General features: G+C 47.9%; 1 protein-coding gene across 3 annotated transcripts in view; it reads left to right on the forward strand.

The window, feature by feature from the left end:
• The window catches only part of si:ch73-138n13.1 (microtubule-associated protein futsch), a 63,391-nt gene that overhangs the window by 3,198 nt on the left and 47,615 nt on the right, over positions 1–12,578 (forward strand). For all 3 annotated transcript variants that reach the window (XM_063194740.1, XM_063194741.1, XM_063194742.1), the window contains exons 2-3: positions 6,588–6,683; positions 10,658–12,309. In XM_063194740.1, the coding sequence (XP_063050810.1) occupies positions 10,673–12,309 (1,637 nt within the window). In that variant the 5' untranslated portion in view covers positions 6,588–6,683; positions 10,658–10,672. The remainder of the gene's footprint in view (positions 1–6,587; positions 6,684–10,657; positions 12,310–12,578) is intronic.

Here is a 12,578-nt window from a genome sequence, read left to right on the forward strand (position 1 = left end):
CCCCCCCCCCCCCCCCACCCCCCCCCCCCCCCCCCCCCCCCCCCCCCCCCCTCTCTCTCTCTCTCTCTCTCTCTCTCTCTCTCTCTCTCTCTCTCTCTCTCTCTCTCTCTCTCTCTCTCTCTGTGTCTCTCTCTCTCTCTCTCTCTCTTTCTTATCTCCCCTCCTCCCTCATTTCCTCTTTACATCCCCCAGCCCCTCCTTGTTTGCTGACCTTTGATCCATAGTGTGTCCTGTAGCATAAAGTTTGTTGCTGAAGGGCTGGTTGCTGTCGGTCGGTGTATTCTGACGTGTGTGTGTGTGTGTGTGTGTGTGTGTGTGTGTGTGTGTGTGTGTGTGTGTGTGTGTGTGTGTGTGTGTGTGTGTGTGTGTGTGTGTGTGTGTGTGTGGTGGTGGGCGGGGTGCAAGGGAATCATATAGTAGGCATTAGTCATTATCAAAGTACGGTATGCAAGAACAACTCTACACAATGAGTCCGCTCATCAGAAAACCTATACTGTTGTTCAGATGTTATCAAGCTAAAATACTGGCCCATAGATGACTTGAGCACTCTCAGGTTGTCAGATAACACAATATTGCTCTATAATAAAATGCCAAAAAAAGTGTCTCTGGCCTTATCTCTTTGAAGTCGACCTCAATTGTTAACCATCCTGAATTGTGAGCACCAAGAACAGTTTGAGCACAAGAGGAATTCATTTTCCATGTTGCTCAAATGTGTTGGGTGAGGGAGGGATTATTTTATTTAAAAGGAGAAACAACATGGTTACACTCAGATCATTGGATATGGTGTGCCTTGTAGATATCCTCTTTGGAGTGGCATAAAGAAACCAAGATGAGGAATAGGTCTGCCTTGAGCAGTGGTCCTCAACCTTTTTTGAAAAAAAAAAACCTGGATTAATGCCCCTCAATGGCAACCAACCCCCTCCCCCTCTCAGCTGTATCCTTCTCAACACCCTCCTAGGGCTCCCCAATGCCCCACTGGGAGGCTGTAGAGCCCCGTTGAGAAACACTAGCCTAGAGGCCCTACTGTGATGATTGGCAAAAATAACTAAAGTAGGGGGAGGGGGGAAGGAGGTGCTATGGCCCAGTGGGTTAAGAGGCCACAAATGCAGGGAACGGGGTTCAATGGGGTTGGCTTTTATTTCGATAGGACAGTGAAGTAATGACAGGAAGCGAGTTGGGAGAGAGAGCTGGGGAAGGGTGGGCAAAGCCCCTGGGGTGCATTTCTCATTCGAAGTTGCTTCCTACATTAGCTACTTTGTTGTTTTCAATGCATTTACCCATTGTCAAGTACAGAAGTTGCTAACAGGCTAACAACTTCTCTTTTGAGAAATGCACCCCTGGTCTGTAATCGAACCCGAGTCAGCCACGTAGCAGACGAGTGCCCTACCATTTGCGCCACAGTAGGGCAAAAAGTTGCTATACTTGTCCTTGGATGGTGCATTTGACAGTTGCTAAATGTACTGTCTAACGGAAAGGCGCTCTTTTCACTCCACCTTGTAAAAGGCAGATTTGTTTGCGATTCTGTGCCAGCGTGAATAGACTTACATTTTTGTGTATGGAAAAAAGCCTTCATGCATGCATTAAGCAATGGTCAATGTTCACTAAGCACACAGTTGAAGAATGCATATTTGTGTGTGCAGTGCGAAGTTAGTCGTGAGCATAGTTTGTGACGGGGTTTCAAACAAACTGCTGCTCTGTTTGCTTGTGGTCTCGGTCAGGGAATTTTCTTTGCATATTTATGATTACGTGCGTAAAATCTGTGTGTGTGTGTATATTATGTGTGTGCGCATGCGCTGTGTGTGCGCATGCGCTGTGTGTGTGTGTGTGTGTGTGTGTGTGTTTTGACACTGTAGCTGTAGTGTGTGTGTGTGTGTGTGTTGACACGTCTGTGGCTGTAGTGTGTCTGTGTGTCAGTGAGTGGTTTTCTCTCGCTGCACTGCTTTCCTGGATCCCTCTCCTCTCTTCCCCTCTCGTATTCTCTCCTCTCCTCTCCTCTCATCCCCTTCTCCTCACCTCTCCTCTCCTCCCCTCCCCTCTCATCTCCTCTAATCTCTTCTCTTCTCTTCTCTTCTCTTCTCTTCTCCTCTCCTCTCGTCTTTGCGTGCTGTGCTCCACATTCCAGCGTGCTTGAGGTGTTTCCTGTCAACAAACAGAGCTGCCTGCAGTCAGCAAAGACGCACTACTACCCCCCCAAACTCCCACACTCCCACTGCATGCTCCTTCATAAGCTTACTCCTTACATGCCTCACTCTACACTCCTCCACTTCCTCCTCCATACACACACACACTCCCACTGCATGCTCCTTCACATGCTTACTCCTTACTCCCTCCTCCACACTCCTTACCTCTCACTCCTTCACAGGGCTGCCTGCAGTCAGCATAGACCAAAGAGGCACTACCCCCTAGCAGAAAGACAGAGGAAGAAGAGACAGACAGAGATTGTAGAGTCATAAGGTCAACGTAGGTTAGGACCAGGATTCTTGGATGCGTAAGGTCCATAGTGGCTGGACCTATCATAAGTCATAGGGTGAATCTCAAATGGTGCACTTGTGCACTTTAGTGTTAATGTTTCAGTGCGCATGCCGTATTAGTTACGCACTGAAACATAGTACCTGAAGTGCACAAGTGTGCCATTTGAGATCCAGCCATAGATAGTCACACTGAATTTGGGCGCTCAGATGCGGTCCCTGGTGGCATCAGGGGTGAGGGAAAAACTCCCTTTTGCCTGATTCAAAGTTTGTAGGGGGGAAAAGCTCAATGAGGTCTGAGGAAAAGCCCCTATAGCCAGGAAGAAACCTCACTTTACACTTCTCCTCCTCTCTCTCCTTCACTCCTCCTGCACATTTCTCTTCCACTCTCCTCCTCCTGTCACTTAAAATGCTCCACTCTCATCACTCTTACACACTTTATCCTTCTCACTTCTCCTCACTTCTTCACAGCTCTCCTGCTCCTACTTGCCTCTTCTCCTCCTCCTCACTCCTTCATTCCTCATGCCATGTACAGACCAGGAGCGAATGAAACGACGGAAGTCATTATTTCTCTATGGAGGGCACGCGACCTGCGCTACCAAAGCGAATTCGCCAGGAGTGAAGCTTTTTGTGCGACCAGAGCGAATTTTGACGATTAAACTTAATATAATCGCAGGCGAATTCACTCTGACGCTGTTCGTCGAAAACCAATCGGAACGTTCATATCTCTGAATGTCCCAGGCTGTCAAGCCAGAACTGTTATGTGATTAGCTGAATCAAACATGTCAATGCTGCGTCTCGAGCGAAAACAGCGAATTCAAGGCGAAACTTCTTTCTGCTACCCACGCTACCAGGCAGCGTAGTTCGCTCTTGGTCTTGACGCGGCATCACTCTTTCACACTTCTCGAGACTCCACACTTCTCCTCAGTGCTCCTCCATCACGCTCCTTCTCCTCTGATCTCTTTCTCTTTTCCCATCCACACTCCATCACACACCTCGCTCTCTCCACCAAAACACTCCTCACTGGCACACTCCTCCCTCCTTAATGCTCTCTCTTCTCTCACTTGTCCATCCAAACACTCTTCTTTCCTCACACGGTTCCATTCAAATAACGTACTATTTCTCTTCCCTCTTTCATCGCCTCTCCTATTTGGTCTCTCTCTCTCTATGATCCCTCTCCCTTGCTCTATCCTACTCTCTCCCTCCCATTTCCTCTCTAATTTGCCCGTCCCATCCTCTTCCCTCTTTCATCGCCTCTCCTATTTGGTCTCTCTCTCTCTATGATCCCTCTCCCTTGCTCTATCCTACTCTCTTCCTCCCATTTCCTCTCTAATTTGCCCGTCCCATCCCCTTGCAAAAGCTCAATTGTAAAGTCCTTTTCTCATTTGCATCACCTCTCCCATGTTCCGTCTCTCTTTCTCTGTACCAGGCTTGTACGAAATTCCGAATGGAAAGAATTTCAATTCAAAGTAATGCCATAATACGAACACTAGGTGGTGGTGTTCTAGGCACTGTCAATGGCTGGTGTAGATTAAATTCAAAGAAATTCAAGGCAATGGCACCACCTAGTGTTCGTATTATGGCATTATTTTGAATTGAAATTCTTTCCATTCGGAATTTCGTACAAGCCTGCTCTGTACTCCATCTGTTTTCCTCTCAGCTTCTCATCACCTCTCTTTCCTTCCTCTCTGCCTTTCCTTCCTTTCTCCCACGCTCCTCCTTTTTTACTCTCTCCCCCTCTCCTACTCTCTCTTCCTTTTCCTCTCTGCCTCTTCCTCCCTCCCTTCTCTCTCATCACGTCTGTCTCTCTGTCTCTCTTTCCTCTGTATGTCTCTGTATCTCTCTCAATTACTCCTTTATTCATTTAACGTCCTGTACCCACCTTTTATTTCTTCATTTCTAGTTAATAATGTTATCACTCTCTGCCTCCACTTAGACTCTTTGTCTTATGTTATGTTCATCCTCCTCTCTCAGCCTCTGTTTTCTACTCCCTTCGGCTGTTCTCTTGGTCAGGCAGTTTTTTGTACCTCATGCTAGGGCTGCACGTGTATGGAAAAAATCATAATCACGATAATTTGGGCCAAAATCATAATCACGATTATTAATCCCGATTATTGATTTTTGTAAAAATTATAACAAAATGTAATATAACCAAGACTGAATTATGTACGGTATGAGCAAAATAAAATTGATTGTAATAATTATGTAAAAAGCAAGTGCATGAAACTTAGGTGAACAGATTTCTGGCCAGAAACACCAGCCTGTCAGTATGTCCTGGCTTCAAGGACGGTCTCGAAGGTAGGTCACTATTACCACGATTAAATCACGATTGAAACCACAACTTCGATTTCACGATTTTATCACGATTTTCGATTATTTCCGATTAATTGTGCAGCCCTACCTCAAGCCATTTTTTTTCATGTCATCATCGGTATGATGCATGCAGCATGATCTATGACAGGGATGTCAAACTCAGGCCCGGGGGCCAAATTTGGCCCGCGGAGTCATTTTATCCATCGGAGTCATTTTATTACAGTTGGCCCTCATACATCATTAATGTATAGTGTACCAAGACTTGAAAATGAAATTTGGTGTTTCACAGAAGTATGAGTGGGCCCAGGCCAATGACACAGCTCACACTCATACACAATACAACATGTGCCAGTGTGTATGAGACTTATCTATGAGTATTAAGTGTGTGCCTGCACGCTTTTAGTTCATTTATTAAAAATAAATTTTGAGTTCGGCCCGCGACTTCGTTCCATATTCCGATTTTGGCCCTCAGTCAATTTGAGTTTGACACCCCTGATCTATAAGCATGTGTGTTTTTATGGCAATTCTGTGTCTGTATGGCCATTGGACAACACATTTTCTGATTTGTCACACCAAGTTCCTACACAGTTGCGTCCCACTTAACAAAGAAACCAGTAGATAAAATAAACCAAATAACAACACCATTTGTAAATGTGCAAAGTGGACTATGGCTATTGTGCCTTAATGTACTGGGATGCTGTGCCCAGTACCTTACCCAGTGGTAAGCTTACACTAGAAGATGATTGTGGCTCAAGCACAAAATATAAGAATGTCTACGCGCATACAGACACTTGTGTGCCTGTGTTTTTAGCCGTTCTCTCCTTTCCTTATTCCCTCCCTTCTGATGTTGGATCCTGCAAACACGGCTCAAAGCACCGTGCTGGTTTGGGTGCAGGCTAGGGCTGGCCGATATGGAAAAAAAACTATATCACGATATGGATTACTTTATATCACGATAACAATATATATATCACGATATAGCACAAATATATACGTTTTCAGTTATTCTCTTAATTTGCTATTTTATTTTTTCATGTCACAAAACAACCTTTCTTTAAAATGGATCTTTTTATTCTTATTTTTACAGTTACATGAACTAATTAAATGATATTCAATTGTATAAAATTGATAAAATTACTATCACAATATCAACAATATAGGAGAAAGGTCAGGATATACACTTTTATATCACGATAACGATATATATCGTCGTATTGCCCAGCTCTAGTGCAGGCTAAATCTGTGGACGTGGGTCAGTCTTGTTAGTAAAGACCATAATTATGTGTGCGCGTATGCATGCATTGATGTGCCTGCTATATCTAACTGCATGGTACGATAGGGCAGGCTAAGCTTCAGCCAACCTGTCATTTAGCTGCCTACCCTACAGCATTCAGTGGCAACAAGTGTGTGTGTGTGCATGGTGCGTGCTTGTGTGTCTGTTCATTTATGTGCGAGTGTGTGTACACGCGTCCTTGTGTGTGTGTGTGTGTGTGTGTGTGTGTGTGCGTGTGCGTGTGCGTGTGCGTGTGTGTGTGTGTGTGTGTGTGTGTCTGTTCATTTATGTGCGAGTGTGTGTACACGCGTCCTTGTGTGTGTGTGTGTGTGTGTGCGTGCGTGCGTGCGTGTGTGTGTGTGTGTAAATGTATGCCTGCGCGCATGTTCATATACTAGAGAAAGAGCAGTTCTGTTGCCTCCGTGTCTCACCACATTTTATTTTGTCTCCCTCTCCCTGCTGCCCACCCCCTTCCCTCCTCTCTTTTCCGCTCCTCTCCTCTCCTCTCCGCTCCGCTCCTCTTCTCCACCCAGTGCCCGTGCCCGGAGCCTCCTCCTCTGCGTATGATATGACATCACCCTGCGGTTGCCACAGTAACCAGCCAGGCCCTGCGAACGGTTGACGGCCAGGTAAGTGAGTGACTTATTGTCGTGAGGAGCGAGAAACTGCACCACAAGCAGATTTCAGGAGCTCTCTGTTTGTGTCTGTGTTTGTGAAGAAGAGAGAGGGAGTGTGAGTGAGAAAGAGAGAGAGAGAGAGTCTGCATGCTTCGCTTTAGTGTTTACATTTGTATGTGTTTTCGCTTGAATGTGTGGCGAAGAAGTGTGAATGTGCTTGTGCTTGTGCTTCTGTGATGGATTACACTTTGCGTAGCGCTGCATGTTTTTCTGTTTATTTAGTTGTGTTTACCTTCTTCTGTGTTTTTGCTCGTAGTCTTGTGTGTGTGTGTTTTTTTTTTACTTGTTTGTTTTTTTTCCCCTCGAAGTAAGAAAGTGGGAGGTCTTGCAGAGCTGACTGTAAATGCACATGTGGAGCAGATTAACTCGCATGTGGAACGACAGCTCCTTAAAGTGTGTGGGTGTGCGTGCGTGCGTGCGCATGTGTGTGTGTGCGCGCGCGCGCGAGAGCACGTGTGCATTTGTGATGTTTTTGTTTTTCTCTATTGCCCCAGTCCCTCTCTCCTCATCTCATCTCATCTCATCTCATCTCATCTCATCTCATCGCATAGAGCTGAACTGCTTGCTGAGGGTCCATCTCACTAATGCACAGACAGACATCTGCTGCCTGCCTCCACTTAGACAATTAAATATGTCTTCCCTGCCGGGGCTTTATCACACACACACACACACACACACACACACACACACACACACACACACACACACACACACACACACACACACACACACACACACACACAGGGGAGCTGAGGCTGAGCAAGGCAGTAAGGCTGGTACAGTATGCGGTCGGTCGGTCGGGCAGGGCAGGGCAGGCGTATCCAATCCAGTTGGCTTGTTCCCCTGATGCCTGCAGTGGTGATTTAACCACTGCCACTCACTCACTTACTCACACTGTGAAAGGCAATGAAGTTAGAGGGAGAGAGAGAACGAGGGAGAGAGAACGGGGAGAGAGAGGGGGAGAACGGAAGAGAGAGAGAGAAAGAAAGGGAGAGAGAAAGAGGGGAGGGGGGAGAACGGGAGAGCGAGAGAGAGCTGGAGTGGGATCTAAAAAAGTGAGGGGAAAATCGCGATAATCGTCATAGAGAGACAGGGAGGAGGTGTCTGAAAGAACGCAGTGTAGCTAAAATTAATCTCTCAAAATGTGTTGATGCCACAGTTTTTAATTGGGTTACAAAACATGGATGGGTCTTAGCTGAATATTTTGGTCTCCTGCAAGTGCGAGTGGTCTTGGGTATAGCTAGCTGCAGGGCACAGCACTGCAGTAAAGCTTCATTTTCTTCGGGATTAATGAAAGGACTCCACTGCAGTCATACAGTAGCACACATGCACCATGTCACACACTCGACGAAAAGAAACCATTATTTTGACTGAACAATACTGTATATGTGTGATTACCAAATTAATGGCTGCAGTATAATCATAGGAGTTGCCTTTGTAGATAATGAGTTTGGAAGAAGGGAAAGTTAAATTATGGTTCATTGCTATGGTTCGTTTCATTTGCAACGTTAACTTGCGTACAGTTATTGGTGCAAGCCAAACACACTCACTCACTCACTCACTCACTCACTCACTCACTCACTCACTCACTCACTCACTCACTCACTCACTCACTCACTCACTCACTCACTCACTCACTCACTCACTCACTCACTCACACACACACACACACACACACACACACACACACACACACACACACACACACACACACACACACACACACACACACACACACACACACACACACACACACACACACACGAATTGATTTATGGTTTCCGTCCCCGCCCGGTACCATGCCTCATGGGAGCATTGCATTGCTCTGCATTGCTCACTAAAGTTCAGCTGAGGAGCTTCTAGACTTCCTCTAGCTGTCGGCAGAACTGCCAATTCATTTTCACTCCTCTCATCTCATCCCCTCCCTCCTCCCTCAGGCCTCCCTTATGACTTAGTTCCAAGTTCACACATTCCCAGGTCAACCACCATCAAATTGTTATTGTCATAATGACCCACGGGCATCAGGCACAACAGGATCGGTGGCTTTTAGTCACATCGTGTCTGTCTGTGTCACTGGTTCCTCGCGTAGGTGGAAAACTGCTATCAGTTAGGGGTACCGAAGGTAAACCTGTAAATTGCCAGTTGTTGTCAGTGCGTTGTAAATACGCCATGTCCTTTCACCTACAGATGGGAATTAAAGGGGAAGTTGTCGTCTGCGTGAAGGGAGTGTTGGAGTTCTTGTGTGGTGTACTACCAAGACCTGGGAGATATACTGTAGGACTTTTGGTGAATTTACTGTTTAGAAGTCATCATAGGCCGTAGTCTTGTACTTCACCAGCTCTTTCAAATAGGTCCCCACTCTGAGTCTGTAGTTCTCAGTGCAGCATTGTCAGCAGTAGTTCTACCCAGCTGAGAGATTGTAATGGACAAAGACAGCCCCTAAGGCAATGCGTAATGTTGCCGAGTGTTGTTTCATTAATGGATATGTATTGAACAGGGACACTTGGAATGAACAACAGTGTTGAAGTGTAGCAGCTATTCTCTTTATATCACAGAAATACTGTACGGGTCCATATCCAACTGCTGCTAATTTTACGGCAAAGACTGTTTGTCTGACAGTAATTTCAAGCAGTGGCTCAGAGCGGAGGAGTAATTGTGAATTAATCATTAACTGCACTTAAAGTAACTTCCGTGTCACTGTGTTTGCGTAGTAATAAGATTATGTTTGACAGCAGAACCATAGTGTATCTGCTAGCCACTTAGCATCTTTGTTGTTTGTCATTTAAAGTGACTGACCGATTTCACAAGGCTTGCCCTGACAACGTAGGCCTATTCCAGATGGGAACTTTGATATTTTGCCAACTAATGTGACAACTGGCAACTAATGGGTTGAGTCTTGTCTTGTTTTGTTTGTGATCAAATGTTGGCAAAATGGTCAAACCTAGCCAAATCTAGGAGTTTATAATGTCATAACAACATGGCCGACTGTGTGTGCTTGGTCAGTTGGACATGGTCAACCAACAGAACAGCTCGCATAGTCAGAGAGAATGGTTTGTGTTTCAGAACACAAATCTGGACCCCAAAAAAGCATTGTTGCTAACCATTTGCAAACAAGTAAGTTGCAAACTTATTTAGCAACGACACTTTTGAGAAATGTACTCCTGATGAGCTTAGAATGCCAGTTACAATTTCTCATGAGGTTTTTTTTTGATGGCTGTGTTTTCCCACCCGTGCCAAGAATGGCCTGCCACCCTCACTGATATCCTTTTCTGTTTGGTTGTTTATGAGTTTTCCCACCTGTGTTTGAGTGTGTGTGGTAAAGATGATCTTGTAGTAGCAGTTGCTGCCGTAACAGAAGCGTCTTTCTGTTTGTTGTTTTGTGTCCTCAGCTGTGTGTGATGAAGATGGGGGGCATTCCAAGAACATGGTTAAGTTAATCTACAGCAAGTGGTAAACCTGCTAATGGCTAGCACACAGGTGTCATTCAGTTGAGAACATGGGGACTCCACCCAGGCCCTTATATTAGGCAAGGCAAGGCAAGTTTATTTATATAGCACATTTCATACACAGGTGCAACTCAATGTGCTTCACAAAGTTAACAAATGTAAATGAAAGGAAACAGGGAAGAAAGAAGGAAATAAATTAGAGTCAAAAAACATTTAAAACATTAAGTAAAAATAATAATAAAATAGAATAAAAAAATAGACATAAAAATAAAAATAATAATTAAAAAAATAAGAATGATGTATTAGATGATTTACCACTGCCACCCAGGCCCTTATATTAGATGATTTACCACTGCCTGAAGGTAAACTTGACCTGGTTTACTACTGAGCCAGGTCCTTGGAATACCATCTCTGGTCTGCTTCAAGCAATTGCAGTCCTAACAGGAGGCTATTTCTGTTTTTGTTGTTTTGTTTCCTCAGCTGTGAGTGGTGAAGATGGCTGCCCAGGTGGAGCTGGACACTGGGAGGCCGGGGGTGGGGGTGGGGGCCCGGCTTCTCCTGGGCCCCCTGGCCAGCTCCAGCAACACGACCCTCCTAGGCCCCGAGCCCGGAAAGCCCTTACCGGGACCCAAACCCCGCCTCACCCCCAAGCCCTTCGCCGTGGACAAGAACCCCACCATCCGACCCATCCTCGCCCCCAAGCCCCAGCCCAAACCACGCCCTGACACCTCTCGGCAGCCCCACTCGCTGAAACCGGACCCCTCCAGCATCCCCAAGCCCCCGTTGGTGGGTGGTGCGGCTAGCAAGCCCCGACCAGCCCCCACCACCACCCAGACATCCACCAACGCCATCACTGCCGCAGCCAAGCCCGCAGCTGGCTTCCAAGTCACCAAGCCAGGCCTCAAGCCCAGCACCGGGCAGACCAGCAAGCCTGTGGCCCAGCCGTTCAAACCAGCTCCTCCCTTCACCCCCTCTTCCCCCTCCTCCTCCTCCTCCTCCTCCTCGGTGTCAGCTGAGGCCAGGAAGCCCCTCCCCACCTCCCAGGCGTCCAGGAGACCTGTGGGGGCCGCACCCGCAGTGCCTGTGAAGAAGCCAGGGATCCACGCGCCGCCAGGTGCCCGCTCCTCGGCCGAGTGGTCTGGCTCCAGCCGGCAGAAAGCACCGGGCCCATCCACCATGACCCGGGCCAAATCCATGGGCTTCCTCACTGACGTCGGCCTGACGACGGAGGAAGACCGCGGCCAGAGGGTGGGCAGCACCAGCTCCGGAGCTAAGGGTGGAGTCGTAGCGGCTTCGTCTTTTGCCGCGTCGTCTTCATCCTCGGCCACCGCGGTGCCTCTGAGACCGCACGGTAGAGCCGGCACCAGACCCCGACCCGTGTCTGCCATCTTCTTGCCCGGTTCGACGGTGCCGCCGGACGCTCAGAACTCGTCCGGCGGTGGTGGTGGTGGGGGCGGTAGCACCGCAGGCGGTGCCGGAGCTCGCTGGACGGGGCGGCGTCCGCTGTCTGCCGACCTCACGTCGAAGTTCGAGGCCGCCGGGTTCTCGGTGCACCAGAAGGCTGCCAGGATGGGTAGCATGGAGAACCTCTCGGAACAGACGCGCGCAGAGAACCAGAACCAGAAAGAAGAAGAAGAAGAAAAAGAAGAGAAGGCAGAATGGGCCAGAGCTGGAGGATGGGTGACAGAGGGGAGAGGCAGGGAAAAGGAAGAGAAAGAGAGGAGAGGAAGCGGAGATGGCAAGGAAGACCAGAGCAAAGCCTCCTCCTCCGCCTCGTTCGCGGCTGCACAGGAAAGGGTAGGCGATGGGCGGGGTACACAGGAAGTGGGGGAGAGCCGGGAGGAAGTCAGAGGGGGCGGGAGCATCAAACGGAGGATCAGCCTGCTATTGGACTCCTCCGCTGCCACTCTGACTGTGCCCACAGCAGCAGCAGCAGCAGCAGCGGCGGCCAGCCGGACATCAGCGGACGGAGTGGAGGCTCGCACGGCGGCCCAGCCAATCACAGACGCAGACAAGGCCATCGGCGTAAAGCAGCGAATCAGGGAGCTGTCGGAAGATACGCCCCTCTCCCAGAGCCCTCCCCAGAGGCTGGGGGTTAAACCACGCCCCCTACCTAGAGACTTCACCAAACGGTAATTATACCATCATAATATACTGCATGTTGTCAAAGTGTGGGTGTATTTCTCTAGATGTAGCATGGATGGACAGTTTTAGTGTTGTATTGTTATATTGTATTCTTTTTTTTTTTTTAAGTGTGTTATGGGGGGGGGGGGGGGGTTGGGCCTTTATTATGACAGGACAGTGGGAGAGGAGACAAGAAATGAGCTATGAGATATGGGGTAGGTCTGGGAAATGACCCCGTCCGGATTTGAACCGGGGTTCCCATGGGCATGCAAGCTCA

This window comes from Engraulis encrasicolus, chromosome 3 (genome assembly GCF_034702125.1).
Source record: "Engraulis encrasicolus isolate BLACKSEA-1 chromosome 3, IST_EnEncr_1.0, whole genome shotgun sequence".
Taxonomy (NCBI): Eukaryota; Metazoa; Chordata; class Actinopteri; order Clupeiformes; family Engraulidae; genus Engraulis; species Engraulis encrasicolus.